General features: G+C 41.5%; 1 protein-coding gene across 2 annotated transcripts in view; it reads right to left on the bottom strand.

The window, feature by feature from the left end:
• Nucleotides 1-15,968, bottom strand: part of grik5 (glutamate receptor, ionotropic, kainate 5) — a 97,336-nt gene that overhangs the window by 38,665 nt on the left and 42,703 nt on the right. For both annotated transcript variants that reach the window (XM_085471755.1, XM_085471756.1), the window contains exons 2-5: nt 8,671-8,832; nt 7,114-7,278; nt 3,419-3,516; nt 2,940-3,105 (exon numbers count right to left, since the gene is read on the bottom strand). In XM_085471755.1, the coding sequence (XP_085327881.1) occupies nt 2,940-3,105; nt 3,419-3,516; nt 7,114-7,278; nt 8,671-8,782 (541 nt within the window). In that variant the 5' untranslated portion in view covers nt 8,783-8,832. The remainder of the gene's footprint in view (nt 1-2,939; nt 3,106-3,418; nt 3,517-7,113; nt 7,279-8,670; nt 8,833-15,968) is intronic.

The raw sequence follows: 15,968 nt of genomic DNA, 5'->3' as shown, positions 1-15,968 counted from the left end.
TTATACCAACTCGTTTTTGCAGAGAAGTGGACAAAAAGTTTGGTGGAAAAATTAGGATTTGCAGAGAACGTAGGCATATTCTGTCATGTATTTAATAGGGGTGGAATGATTCAATTTATACACTGATCTCTGAGCCACATTTTTGCATCATATCCATAGACTGCATATAAAAGAAGGACAAAGACACAGTGATGACAACCATCCCGTTAGTGAAGTCTCGAGTATTTCTGCTGTCACCTGTTTTGGAAGCAGACACGACAAGCAGGGTGTGGATCTCTCGTGCAGTAGTGACTTGTCACTCACAATGTAAGCCCGCCCCAAAGCATTTTCTGAATCACCCTCCTTTGTGACTCTAATGAAGACCATAATTTATAACCTGATCATTGTGCTGTAATAAATGAGATTAGAAACTGGAGAAAGATCTCATTGAATTGTATCAAGTTGGGCTCCCGTTTGCCTTCAGAGCTGCCTTCATTCTTCATGGCACAGATTCAACAAGGTGCTGGAAACATTTCTCAGAGATTTTTATCCATATTAACATCATGACATCACACAGTTGCTGCTGATTTGTCAGCTGCACATCCATGATGTGAATCTCCCGTTCCACTACATGCCAGTAGGTGCTCTATCGGACTGAAGTCTCATGACTGTGGAGGCCATTTGACTGCAGTCATGCTGAAGAAACCAGTTGTTTCCAGTTTTGGTGAGCCCATGCAAAGTTTCCTGTTCTTACCTGATAGGAGTGACATCCAATGTGGTCTTCTGCTGCTGGAGCTTCAATGTTTCATGTCTTTCAGAGATGCTCTTCTGCATACCTTCCTCTCCGTGACCTCTGACATCAACAGGCATCTTCGCCCAGTACTGCTGTTCACTGGATATTTTCTCTTTTTTCAGATCATTCTCTGTAAACGCTGGAGATGACTGTGTAAGAAGACTCAAGTAGATTCTGATGCTCAGTTTGATCTCCAGCAGGACATCTTGACCATCTTTACATGTCTAAATGCACTGAGGTGCTCCCATGTGATTGGCTGAATAGATAATTACACTAACAATCGTTTAACCTTCCTGCCTTCTTGGGACCTTTTTGTGCCACTGCTATGTGTTAAATGGCTGCCATTTCCACTGTGTTCAGTGGAATATAACCAAACTTGCCACAGGATAGTTTTTACCTGTCAATGTTAATATTCCAGTGTGAATTCCTTAAATCAGCCTAAAATGGCTGAGCAGCAGAAATCCCCACACCCATCGCCCTGGGGACCATTTTCTGCCCATTGACTTCCATTATAAACGCTATTTTTCAACCCCAAATTATCATCATATGATTTTATTTTTTCTTCTTTTCTTGGATGTCAATGAAGACTCAGGGCCTTGAAGTTTTAATTTTTAAATTGCAAAAAAAATGCAAAAAAAATAATGGCAGGTCAAAATGTATGTTGGTGCCAATCTTTGGTCCATCTAAAGGCCTACTTATAATGACAATCACATATTACTTCAACTGGTTTTTTGTGGAAATATTTAGTTTCGTTTTTTGGTTTTTGGGGCTTATAACACAGGGCGCTCATGTAATAACACTGGGATTTGAAGGGTTAAAACAACGAAAATATAATTAAAACTTTACGTAGTTTTACAAGGTTGGCTAATTTAAAGTGGAATAAAATATGGATATATGGTCTTTTTATGGCGTGGCTGAGAATGGTCCCTAGGGTGATGGGTGTGAGTTTTTTAAAGGATGGCAGGAGGGTTAACAGGTGTAGTTAATAAAGTGCCTGCTAAGTTTATAGTATACAGCTCATATCCAGGAGGAGGACATTTTATCATGTTTGTATGAGTTATATATTAACAAAACTAACAGACTGAGTTTATGTTCTTATGATCTTTAAACATTTAGGCTTCTACCAGACTGCCACAGAACCTCCACACGGCTAACTAGCACAAACAACATAAGAACAGGACACGTGAGCCTTTTCTCAACCACTATTACCCATCATATATTTACAAACATGCTGTTTATACCAACAAGAAAACAACAGCTTCCTAAACCTTCAGTTTACTATAATGATGAAGCGATTCCTCCTCTTCTCTGCCACAACTGTCACTTATTCCTCCCGAGGTGTCTCTGTCACATAATCCTTCTGTTTTGTCTGCGTTTACATTCTTGCACTGAGCTGCTGCACTTAACTTTTTATGTCTACAGCAACGGGAAGGTTATCAGAAAAAGGGAAAACAGAAAAGCAAGAGACCGCGGGGGTTTCTTTTGTTATTTTTTTTAACCATTACACCTCTACTATTTAAAAAAAAAGTGTTTGTATCACAAAGTGTTTGAATACCACAATACTATTATTAATACTAGTCATCATCCTGCCAAGCGCTTTAATTCCTTAGGCTCTGGTTTGGGGAGTGCATTATAAATCAATAACACACTCTTTCAAAATGAAAATAAATAGGGCGAGTGGCTAAGCCCTGAATCCCCTGTGATGTTAAAGCTCTCTGAGTGCCGGGCAAAGTTAAATCAAATGTCCCCTAAGTTCCTCCAATACTGGAAAGCATTTTAAACAAGAATATTTATTATACTGGTTTGGCCTAACAACCCTCTGAGGTGGATAAGAGACAGTGTGCAAGAGCATGAGTAATAATTGGGAGGGCTGCAGCATGAGCCATGTTCTGAACTCTGACAACAGACAGAACTTCATGACCAGACTGTCAAAAATGAATGTCCAGCAGCGCCAAACAGTCATATCCGCCCAAACAGTGTAACAGTGAATCTGCCAACACTCCCACAGAGCAATTTGCACATACACACAAACATACACATACAGTACGTGAGGTAATCGGGCACGCAGCGACACAGCCGATGCATTTACACCCACCTAAATACAAACACAGCCACGCAGTCACACATAATAAACTGTTTAACTATACAACACGCAGCATGTACTTACACTCAGCCTTGGCGCAGACCAGGCTGGCTGAGGGGTAGCTGAATGAGCGCAAGATGGCTCCAATGGCCAGGCTCAGGTCCTCGTTGCTAGGGTACAGAGTAACAGACGCAAAGCGCAGGTACGGCAGGCGAGGAGTTTCCTCGGGTCCAATTTTTACATGAGGAATCTGATGAGAGGAGAGGAAACTAATAAGAAAGGCAAGAAAACACAGATCTGTGGTGATTAAGGATGATTCATTTGAGTAGCTAGAGGCTGAGAACGGAGATGAGAAAGGTGGGAAGGGCAGAAAACGGAGGGACCTACGCCAAAAAATGCATTTAATAAAAAGAAGTAAGAAAGCAGCACGAAGTAGTGGGTGAAGCTTAATTATATCAGAAGGAACAGAACAAGCAAGTCAACATTCATCAGACCTACATGAGCAGCAATGGTAGCAAACAGGACGGGAAAAGCTATGAGACATGTTTATCTTCCACGCTCACCTCCTTCTCCCCACATATGTGACTGACAGTAGAGCCAGAGGCGGGGCTGGAGGCGGGACCTATCACAGAGACAACGCCTTTGGGTAGAATCTGACACACTGAAAGGGAACAAAACAAAAAAGGAGATAAACAGTGAATAAGCAGACATACACCTTTTCTTCTGGTTTGTTTTGAAGGCAGTGCTGCGTTAGCGTACTGAAGGGGCTGCAGTCAGGGGGAAAAGCGTGGAAATTTAAATGCAACCAAGAACTCAGAGGACGCATTACCGTTTCAGTTTAACCACTCGTTGTATTGTTGCAGCACAATCTGCCTCATTATAATCTGATTTATTTTTGAGGGAAATCCTCCAAGGACTACAACAGGGCAGCCCACAGGATGCCTGCTGCTATTATTCACTTGTTTAGATAGTCATTTTTAACGGCTTTAATGATTTTCAAGACAACTCTAGTGTACCCCTGGAATCAGAACAATACTAACAGACTGGTGGTCGGCTTCGATGAACAAACGCCAGTCTGCATTTTAATCCTGTTTGGAGGAGGACATTAGTGTGGGAGAAACAGCTTTACACATTTGTCTATTACATTAAGTATTCATGAAATTATCTGACGATTAACTCAAAGAGTTCTATGCTCAGGAATGGCTCAAGCAAACACTATTTCTGCAGTACAATCAAGCATACTGCTGGTTTCACTACTTCAAACCCCAACAGATGTCTTCACTATAACTGTGTATTTAGTGTATAATTCACATTCCTTTGACATATTGAATTTCAGTATCCATGTTTACATTTATATTGTCTATCGTGTGTGTGTTTCCTGTTACAGTTTTCTATCTACAATACACTAACTAGGTTCATATACATAAAACGTAAAGGGAAAAAAACAGTTTCACTTATGGACAGACCTGGAAGTATTACTGATCATAATTATCATCTGAATTCCCACCTAACAAAGACAAAAATAACTGAACTGGTTTAAAATCTGTTGAAATGTAAGGAAAATTTCCACTCTAGCTTCTCTACAGCTCACACAATCGTTTCGATAAAGAATATGAACATACACAATCTGAAGCGTTCTGGCTTTTATTGTTTACCAATCATGTCTGAGTAAGCGTAGAGGACAAAAGATTGCCGCAAAGCAATCTTAAAGCCATCAACTATCATTTGGGGATTCTTTAACGTTCTTTAACGTTCCATTAAAAGCCACTTTCTGCTGCTTCCTTATTCACACATGGGGTCATCACAGCAGGTAGCTGCGCATCCTTGATTTGGCAGATTTTTACACCAGATGACTCTCCTGATACAACTCCCAAGGGATTTTTCTCTCCTCCCAAGATGAAACCATGGACCTTTCACCGTAAACCACTACACTATGGGATACAGCATTAGGAAAAAAATGACCACCACATATAAAAAGGAAGTCTCAAACTATCCGCTATCCTCACAGCGGGAATGGCAATCATTCCCTGAGACTACATAGGCAGACTAGCTGATGAGTTCCCAGAATGAGCCCAGATATCAAAGCAAAAGTGTAAAAAAAAGTTGCTATTTTATGCCTGCACATAAACCCCATAAAACATTAAAGTGGCGAGTGACCCACAAGAACAGTTGGCACAGCCATAAATAAAAACATGGCAGAAGAGAGTAAATGTGTTGCGGACACTAAAAAAAAGAAACGAATTTAATAAATATCAACTTTCTCGCTAACATTTAATTTCTAGTGTGGTATACACTTGTAACATTTACTTTGCATCCATACAAAGTTACCATGGTTAGTTGGAAGAGTTATTTATTAGCCGTAACCTTGACAACACCTCAGCCAAGGTAGTTATTTTCTTGGAATCATGTATTTAAAAAATTGTTTTTATAAAAATGACTGCATCTTATTTTAGCTTCTATTTGGTTTTCACATGCTGAGTTAAAAGCACATGAAGTCAAAGAACAGCTTGAGAATGGTTGTGTAATATATATAATTTCCTGGGAGCACATAAATGCAGGGTTCGCTAATCTGTTCGAGGTTTAAATGTCATTTTGAACATATAGCTCAATATATGGGAAACAAAGCCGAGATTTAGACTTATTTCCTAAACATTCCCTTTATAATCAAAACTTTGTGCTGAGCAGTGACCGTGACAGACAATGGTTAACGCCACAGGACATTTGGAGCTCTGCAGTTATTAAGTCAGCAAAGCTTTTTGACTTTTATGCACTCAACGATCCCGCCCTGTAACTTTACGTGGTGTGCTGCTTTGTGGCTCAGTTGCTGTGGTTCCTAAACATTTCCACTTTGCAACAGCTGATCCTGGAATATTTAGTGGGAAGAAATTTCCTAAATTGACTATTTGCAAAGGTAGCATCTTTACAATACCACATTTAGAACAATGCATTCTTTCACAAATGTTTGTAAAGGCAGAATACATGGTTAGGGCTTGATTTTATACACCTGTGGCAAAAAAAAACCCCCACCTAAATTCAAAGATTAACAGGTTTAGCCCAATGCTTGTGTCCATATTGTGTAAGCAACACTGGGAATGCTATCCACTGAGAGGCTAAAAAATACCTACTGACAGATTTTTGTACTCTCTCTCTTAATCCCTGCTAAGCTCTTTTTTTATTGACAATGTTTTTGTGAATCCATCTAAAAATTATTCACAGACACATCAAAAATGCCTGATGACTAAACTGTGATTATTTTCCTTTACTGTGTATTAGCTTGTTGTATTAATTGATTCCAATGTGCGAGCTTACAGTATATGCTCATATTGTGCCTGTGTGTGAATGTGCATAAGCGTCTGCAGAGAGGGTTTGTGTGTGCATGCATGTGTAAAGGCCTGTGTGGGTTGAGTGTGTGCATGCGCGCCTCAGTTGTAGCCGTAAGATGACGAGCTCTCTGATCCAGAGACCAAAAAATGCTTTGAGCAAACAAGCCTGTCAGAGTCTCCTGCCCAATGGTCAAGGACACACACATACACACACCCCTGCAACTCAAGCATGCACATATGTACACAACCCTTCTCAAGCACACACAGACATTTTGCCAGTAGCTTGTGGCAGGGTCGCTGACCGATTAGAATAGGAGCAGGGTTTCTATCTCTTCAGTGGTTGGATTCAGCAGTGCTTCCTTCTGTCTTTGCACACTCTCTATATCAATACAATTTTCATGAAGCAGCCTCTCTGCTGCGTTCTGTTTGCCTGTACTGCTGATCTGTATTAGTATTTGATGATTTGTTTTCATCATGGTCTGCACAGCACACAGCGCCAGCTGTTACTGGAGGGCACAGGTCCACTGTTTTTAATGAGACAGTCTTAGTGGCCCATTACTGGTCTCCAATGACATGTAAACTAATCAGCAAAATCCCTTACTGGCTCCTAATCGCATGAAAGTGCTGGTGTTTTATCACCCTATGTATCATTTGAGGTTTTTGTTTTTAAAGAGGCAGCTTTTGAGAAAATGCAATCTTATGTATTTATAACTCTATAACAGCACATTTCTGAAGTGTTTTAGAATTAAAGTACTGCAATATTGCTGCTCCTGGTTCTTCTCTCTATTTGTCACTATTACTGTTAATATTAAAGACTACCAATAAAACCTTCTTGTATCCCCAGTTTTCACTCTCTGTGGGGCATTATGTCCCAGTGGACAATAGTGTTTGCTGGAATGTGATTCTGCCACAGTGGTCATTCTCACACCACTCACTGGTGTCTGTAGTGTCGTACTGGGAGTCTTTTTGCAGCTCATATATGTCCACCTCCACGCGGGCTCGAGCTGGACCCTCCATCACGCTGTTGATGTTCTCCCTGGCCAGGGCCAGCGCCAGCCGCTCCCCACGCCCACACACAGACTGGTCATCCAGGATTGCAGCTAGAGAGGGAGAGATAGGTGAAGTAGAGGAGAGGATGGATGGATGGATGAAGATGGAGGGCAGTGGAGAGTGGGAGAGTGAGTAGTGAGGAGGTGAGGAGAAAGCTAAAAACATAACAAGGCGTAAAGCTGGAAGACGAGTTAACAATATTATCCATCCTCATGTAAATGTGGGAATGTGTAGTGGGTGGACAAGTGGGGCTGATAAAGGGATCACAGCCACCGACTGCCAAAGGAATGAGGTACTCGTCCTCGTTCAGATTAGTATGTGTGCCAGATGCAAACAACATCATAAATCAAACATTTTGGGAAATGTGCTTATTTGATTTGCTTCTGAGCGCTACATGAGAGGACACATATTATCATCATTTGGGTTTTTTCACTGAATATGATGCTGTTTTATTAACGATAAATCTAAGTGGCTCAAGGTGGTGCCTGGTTTGAGACTGGAGGGAGACACAAAGCCAGCCTCAGAGGGTCACAGGTTAGTGGACTCCTAATGCTGGTCCCAAGCCCATGTGGATCCATCTGCTGTGGGAAATAAGGAAGCAACCAAGTGTCCCTTTACTAACTATGAACCTGGATCAAGGCCTCAGCACACATTTGTACATGGATGATAACATTACTTTACACATTTACCATATGCTGGCACACCTTTAGCCCCAGTAATAGACTGGGAACTTCTCTAGGCTGTATACCTCCTCTTGCATTATGGAAGTAGGTACTAAAGAAGATGGATGGATGGATGATTGGATGGATCTCTCGTTATGTGTTTACACACCATTCTGCATTTAATCATTAGTATTATTAATCATTGGCTCCCTTCCATGGTGTGGTTTTTTTGTCCCTTCTCTCGTCCCTCAACTCTACACAGATGGCTGCCCTGCCTGTGCCTGGTTCTAGCGGATGTCTCTTCCTGTTAGGTTTTCCTTTCCACTGTTGCCAAGTGTTTGCTTAAAGGGGTGTTTTTTGATTGTCTTTTTTTTCCCCTGTATTATTGTGGGGTCTTTACATTACAATATAAAAAAAATGGCTTGAAGTGACTACTGTTGCGATTTGGCACTTCATGAATTGAACTGAATGGAAGTCAACTGAACTGAACCGGATGGATGGATACATGGATGCATAGATAGATGGAACACTCTTCAAGAAGTTTCCTTTTGCCATGATATTAATTTTGGGCACGGATGAGTTGTGGTGTGGTGCCGATTGACAGCATCCTTCGAATAGCTCAGAAATACTGAGAAAACAATAGAATTTGTGTAATTTCCACATATAGAGAACAACAATATAGAACAACAAAAAAGAAGAAGAAGAAGAAGAAGTAGTGTGTCTTTGATGAGAGTTGTTTGACCCCTTTATGTGGATATGGCAGGACAGGTGGCCACTCACCCATGCGGACAGAGGAGAGCAGAGGGGCCTGACTGAGGGAGCGTGGCGGCATGGTGACTAGCAGGAAGGAGAGGAAGTGTATTGACAGCAGCAGTGCTGGCAGAGCCGGCATCTTCTACTGCTCCTCATGGAGAATGGTCTGCTGGCTGCCTGTACCGCCACCTGCAGGAGCGGAGGAATACACGACATGTTACTTCACAAAAAAAAAAAATCACTGTCCTGGCTTTAAAGAGGTCTCTCTTCAAATTGTCATGATTTAGCTCATCTTCAATTTGCACTGTCAGATTCCCACGGAGTGGAAGCACCTGTAATTCGACAGCACATACAATAAAAAAATCAGCTATGAAGATGTTCACTGTCACTTCACAAGGCAGCCCAGTCCTATGCATACAGCCTGTCTAATCATAAAATACAGTACACACAGCTCTATTCACGTCTCCTGTGGAAAGGCTGCCGTTTAGAAGTGACAGGATGTATCCTTGAAGGGATCTCCAGAGGCAGTTCAAAGAAAACATCACAGCTGACACGCAAGATGTCACGCAGTCAGTCATGCACATCCTTATTGTACATACACACATATATACACAAGCGCAAACAAATGCAAACACACAGATATGTCAATACGCTAGAAACACAGAGTTCATGACAAAGACAACTGCCTTGAACAGTGTATGTATATTCCTTACACCCCCACTACACAAGATACGCATTTACGTGTTTTTTTTGTAACCTAACCTCCATCACAACCTTCAAACAGACACACAAACACAAAGAAAGAAACGGAGCTCAGCTGAGCTCCAGTGGTGCTAAGCAGCTCTCTCCAGGAGTGACACATCCTTGCTCTGACTGACAACATGACAAGGCGGTGTGAAAGAATGGAGAGATGAAGGGAGGGATGAAGACAGAGGAGAGGGGAAGGAGTGCTGTGTGACAGCCAGGCTAGGGGGAGGGGGAGGGGGGTGTTGGTGAGGAGGTTATGGTGGTAGAGGGTGTTGACTTGGGATTGTTTCAAGCATCTCGTTCACTGGTCTGAGGTCTTGACAGACAGCAGGGACACTCAGGTTCAGGACCTTGAATTGACCCTTGCAGCTGAGAACGGGGGCTGATGGATTCATAGGGGCTGACCTGAGACCCTGACGAATGCATGCAGGGGTGAGCTGGTATTATTGGAGCATACACTGTGTCTGCATCAAAGACACAGATCACGAGGATTGTCTTTGTTGAATAAAAACGCCTCCACCCTCTGTCCTTTTTTTTAATAGCCATATTCACTTTGAGATGTCCATGTTATCTTTGTTTTTTTACCTCACTCACCTTTCCAACACTCGTTTGACTTTGATGTTTAAAGAACATCAAAAAAATCTGCAACCCTCTGCTTTGAATCTATCTTCACAGTCTTCTGAACCAGCCACACTTCCCCTTTCCTCTGCTTTTTCTTTGCTCTTTATGCAATAACCGACCTCCCATTCATCCTGCCTGACTTTACATGTCTCGCAATCGAAGGGTGGGCAAATGTGCGCGTCAACATGTTTGTAATACTAATAACATACACCATACCGTGCAGATGGCTGTGCCGCTCTCATTATGGTCGCTGTAGTTCAAAGTGAACAGAGGCAGAGCTTATGCGAGGCCATCTGTATGTGTGACACAACATAGAATAAGAGGCACAATATGGGAGCAATTTTCCATCTCATTGTTTTCCATAAATCATTCCTGTTCAACACAGTGTGTCACGGCAAAGATGGAAACTAGTAAGTAGTTCACCAACAGTTTAAAGTTCCTCCTTGTCATCATGTTTGTGTGCACGAATTCAAAGTTGAGCGCACAACGAGCTCAGCGTGGCACACTGCTGTAACGCAACTGTGTGTGGTGCTGCAAGTACTCCATTTTGCTGGCTTTTACTATTGTATTCTGTTTGCTTGCCGTACCAGTGGTTTCCTTCTCAATTTACTCTTCACCAAATTGTGTGTGTGCACGTGTGCGTGTCCCTGTGTTTATTCCAGTGCAAGTATGAGCGTGCGCTTTCCTCGTGTGCGTGATGGGGTATTGATCGAGGCCAGCCGAAGTGGCGGGCCCTCAGGTGCAGTCAATCAAAACAATGGGGAACCTATCATGGGAGCGCTGCATTTCACAGGAGCCATTTGATTGGCTATTACCAAGAAGCAGATTGCCCTGATGACGAATAAGATCCGAACTGAGGCTATGCCTTCATCAGTGATGGGGAGGAACTGGTGCTATTTCATTGTTATTGAGAGCTATTGACAGCATTGGACAGAGAAGATTATAGTTTCTGTACTCCAAGGAGAGGAATAGTGGGAGTGAGGAAGAAGATGGAAATCTGCGATAGAAGTAGAATAAGAGGAGAATAAGAGAAAAAAATCAAACCGAGGGAATAGGCTTGTGACGATGAGGGAATAAAAGAGCAAAATTGAATACAGAGAGAAGAGATTGGAAAGTGTCTCTGCAGGAGGAGACGCAGAGGAGTATAGAGACAGAAAGGCAGCGGTGAAAAAGTATATTTCCTCAAGGACTGTACTCAGGTATCAATCTGAAGTACTTCCAATTTTCTCAAGTATTTTTTAATCTAAGTTACTTCATACTTGCACTATATTTAAAGGGAAATGTGTGTTTTTCCTTTCACTACATGTGTTTGACATCAAATAGTTTGTTTTTAAGGAATATAATTATCAAACAAAATGTGTAACACACTGTAAAACAAATATGACTCATTGCTGTAGAATAAGCTCCCAACATTAAAGTGGGTATTTTTAATTATCTCACCTAACCGCACCATTAAAATTCTACTCACACTGTATGTCAAAAACTAGTCTCTAATGTGGTGCATATAATAAAATATATTCTATCATACATAAAAGGTCATTTTTGCATATGGTTACTATTTCCCAAAGACAAAAGAAGTAGAAAAAAACGACAAAGAGTCATATGTCTCATGTACCACTAATGCAGCCTCTTTTTTGCTAGTTTTTTATACAGCAAAATGTTTATTTTTAGAATTACAGTTGTGTAAAAAAGACAGAAAGATAACAAGAAAAGATTTACTGGATGGTAATGCTAAACCACCAAGAAGATTCATGGATGTAATGAAGAAGGACATTCAGAGGGTTGATGTGACAGAAGAGCATGCTAGTGATAGGGTGAGATGAAGGCACCCTACTGTGGGGACCTCTAAAGGGAGTGACTGAAAGATAAAAAAGACGAAGAGGCCAGTCGTGAAAAATAAAAAATTTCATAGCTGCAGTTCTGTAGCAAACTAAGTACACTCTTATTGAGTCTACAGGAATTAGGATAGTAAGCAGCAGCCCTTTGTCACCGATCAAAGCATTCAGGTGAGTGTTAACACAGAGCCACAATCTTAAAGAGAGTGGACATCACAGAAAATTCACTCCAAGGTCATAATGTGCAATCTTCAGAGAAACAGCAAAAAAGCCCAAAAGCTACAGCTCAGACTCTACAGGCCTCAGTGAGCATGTTAACAGTTAGAGCTGACAGTACAATAAGACCAAGACTGAACAAGTGTGGTTGTTTGGAAGGGTTACCTGATAAAGCTTCTTCTTTCTGAAAAGGACATGGCAGCACGGCACAGATTTGCAAAGTTGGATCTGAACAAACCACAAAATTTCTGGAACAATTGGACAGCCAAGACCAAAGTGGAAGATGTTTAACCGTAATCCACAGCACCACCACCGTCGGCAGAAACAAAACACAGCACCTTAACAAAAACACTTCATACCAATTAGCAGGCACAGTTGTGTAGGGCTGATGATTTTGGCTTGTTTTGCAGCCACGGGACCTCTGTACCTTACCGTCATTGATTCAACCACGAACTCCTCTGAATGCCAAAATGTTCTAAAGTCATATGAGCGACCGTAACAGCTAAAACTCAGCCGAATTTAAATCTTGGCTCACACAAACAGATACCGTCAAATCACACAGACCTGAATTAATGTAAAAATAGTTACAATGAATTCAAGCTATTGCTGCGATAAGTGATTCTAAGAGCTACAGAAGGATGTACTTAGATTTTCAAAGACCTGCACAGAGTCCAGTGAAAACTTACATGATTGTATATTAAATGTTAAAAATGCCAAAGGTTTTCTTACATTTCTTTTCCATATTAGAATTTTGGTTTTTTACTGACAATATATGAGTGATATTACAATAGTCAATAATCAGCAGTGAAACACTGTCACATTACCAACAAGTCTGATTACTGTCTGACATTATAAACAGCTTTATGTTTAATAATCCAGAGGAGAAAAACAGTGATCAAAACTAAGGTCACCAGTTCTAGTTACTGTGGATGTAGCTTATACAGCGCTATTTTATAGGTGTGCAGCAGTAACATTTATACAAACAATTCAATACATTTAAACTTATAAACACCTAATTCAAACACATAAATTCATGTTTTAAATCCCTCTTTTTGTTTCTATTGTTTCAAGTGCATTTTATGTTAGTAATGTTAGGTGCAACATACAATTCACTGCCGGGCGATAGAAATCCAGAGAAAACAGTATAAACCTGTATTTTAGCACTCATGGTTTTCTAGGAAATTCTGATTATCATTGCAACAATACATTTTACCTATGATGGTTTTTGCCGCAATAACTGTGGCATGAAATTCTGGGTCTGAGCACCTCTTCCATCACTGCAGGTGAACGAAAGAAAATAAGCGGCTGCAACGCAGCAGAATAGGATGAGGGGAATTTGGTGAGACACACAGTCAGAAAGAAATAGAGAGCAAATGTTGAGAGACTATTGCCGTGTTTAATTTGCGAGGGCTGTGTTTCTGGCGGCCGTACCAGCTCCACTGCTACAGTAGTACATGGATGAGTCCCTGTAGTAGTCGGGTGTCAGTCTGCAGGGAGCTGAAGCAGCAAGAGGGCCGAGCAGAGCCAGACTAGTCTGAGCTGTAGAGAAAACACTGCTTCAAGCTCCCCTAGCTCGCTTTCATTCTGCACCCTGCTGTAAGTCACCCCACATGCTGGCACCGCTGACAAATACACAAAAGCTAAAATATATAAATATCCTGACTTTCTGTGTGCATGTGTGTGTTTGTGCATGTGTGCAGGACAGTGTATAAAAGAGAGAGAGAGAGGGAAAATGGAGAGTTTGAGTGGACGTTCATTCCAGTTGGAGATTTAGTTGTTTGGTGCATGCATTCATCTTACTGTGTGTGTGTGTCTGTCTGAAAACATATGCATATTTGTGTGTGCTTCTTTTTGTTTGTGTGTAAATGCTGCAGACTTGGCGGCTCGCTTATAGTGTCTGCAGAGCCTATTATGAAAGAGAAAACCGTAAAATCAGAGATCTTAATTATCTAGAGAGAGCACGGGGGAGAAGGGGTGGGTGGGTTGTATGGCAGAGTAGGAGAGAGGGGAGGGACGGGTGGGGGGGTGTATGGAGAGAATCAGAAAACGAGGGAATGCTATCTCGCCTCGCACCCCCAGGCAGATGAAGAGAAGATGAACAGAGACTAAGGCAAAGAAAGCGGGATGAGCGATAGCAGGGGAGGAGTTGGGGGGAAAAATAGAGGAATGCAAAGAAAGAGAAAAAGAAATCAGACGGAGAAATACAGCTTGAGGGGGGGGAGAGGAGAAGGAGAAGGGTTTCAGCAGGGGGTGGGCTGGCGAATGATTTGTTTTTCCCCTTCTGCCTCTTTGTATGACACAAGAAAATCTGACAGTTATCATAATGGAAGGATGAATCATTCCTATAATTGAATTTGCAAGTGGAACGGCTTCAGTGACTGTGGATTTAAGGAGACTGTACCGCCAGCCATTATGGGACACAAGTGCTATTTTGCTCATTTTTCTCACAATTAACAGTCACTGCTGATTAGAGCCGGCCGGTTTGCAGACAGCTGGGCTAGCGTGCCTGAATGAGCGCGGTCAGGCCATTTCAGAGCATTCGTTAACCCCAGGACAGCAAAAATGAGCCGAGTGGTCGGTCTAGTTAATGTGTGTGTGTTTGTGTGCATGTGTGTGTGTGAGTAGTTTGTGTACAGTGCGGGTGGAAAAGTACTAGGGACCCTTCACTTTGGCCCTCTTGGCAGAATTATGTCTTGAGCTCTTTGTGTCGCATCTAATATCAAAGCAGAAGCACATGTTCTTGGTCGCATTGACTCAGCATTTTGGCTTTGGACCCCTTCACTTTACCTTGGATGCACCTCTCTAATCTCCCCATTTCTGACTTTCTCTTCTAGCTTAGCTTTGTCCTTCTCTCTCTTCCTCTTTTCAGAAATGCACTTTTCTTTCTAAGGATTTTAACATCATCGTTGCCATTCCTTTCAAACTTAGGCTGAAGATTTCAAGGTGAAGTTGAACATTTTGAGAAACCATGATTTATTCATGTGACGCTGCCTACCAGTGAGCCGTCTATCTGAAGTTTGATTTTTGAAAATGTTTACTTGACTGGAGAATGGTGGGTAAAAGGTTATATTAGTTTGGCCACACAGAATAACAAAGAGTGAGCCTTCCACTCATATTTTAAAACTACTCCAAATGCAAAGTAAACCTTACAAAGGCAGTGGGCACAATAACATGAACAGCTATAGTAAATCATTCAAATTTGAAATAGTGCAGAAATAAAAGTGACGGTGCTAAATATTTGTTTTATGCTAAGAGTTTCTCTCATTTGAGATCAACATTGCAAACTGCAATCTGAAAAAAATGTGTTAAATCAACCCTATCATTAGAGCTTCTGCAAAAACATCAACTTCTGCTAACATCTTCAAAACCCTTTTTTTACAAGGCAACTGAAACCCCACAGTCTGAGGCGAAGGATCGACCGGGCTTACAGGTTTTAAAAAGCAAACACTTATTTCGTCATTGCATTGATGAAATCTCTGAACTCCTGCAGCTTCCTGTAAGAAAGCCATTCATGATGCTGCAATTGAAAGGGCACGGTTCATCCTGCACCGTTAACACATGACTGTCCAAATTTGTGACAGGCAATTCTGTGCTGACAGTCTCTGAGAAAGGCAACTTCATTTTCTGCAGATCTTTAATCAATCTTGATAATCCCTTCTGAGAATAAATGCCAAACCACTGCAGGATCCAGCAAATCGAGTGTTGATTTTTCGCAATTTCCTTTGACTGTAAATGGATTTTGGGCTGTCGATCAGAAAAAACGAAAAAGTTGAAGATGTTACCCCAGCTTCTGTTAAATGTGAAGGCAACAAATAATCAAGCAGATTGGCAAAAAGAAAGCAAAACAAGCCCTCATCATCATCATCATCATCATCATCATCACTATTCCACTAGCAGGATTTACTG

This window comes from Copadichromis virginalis, linkage group LG11 (assembly GCF_057382275.1).
Source record: "Copadichromis virginalis isolate Kocher_CV1m ecotype Utaka linkage group LG11, C_Virginalis_male_GT1.1, whole genome shotgun sequence".
NCBI lineage: Eukaryota > Metazoa > Chordata > Actinopteri > Cichliformes > Cichlidae > Copadichromis > Copadichromis virginalis.
Note: the sequence above shows the minus strand (reverse complement) of the source record. Positions and strands in the feature narration are given on the sequence as shown.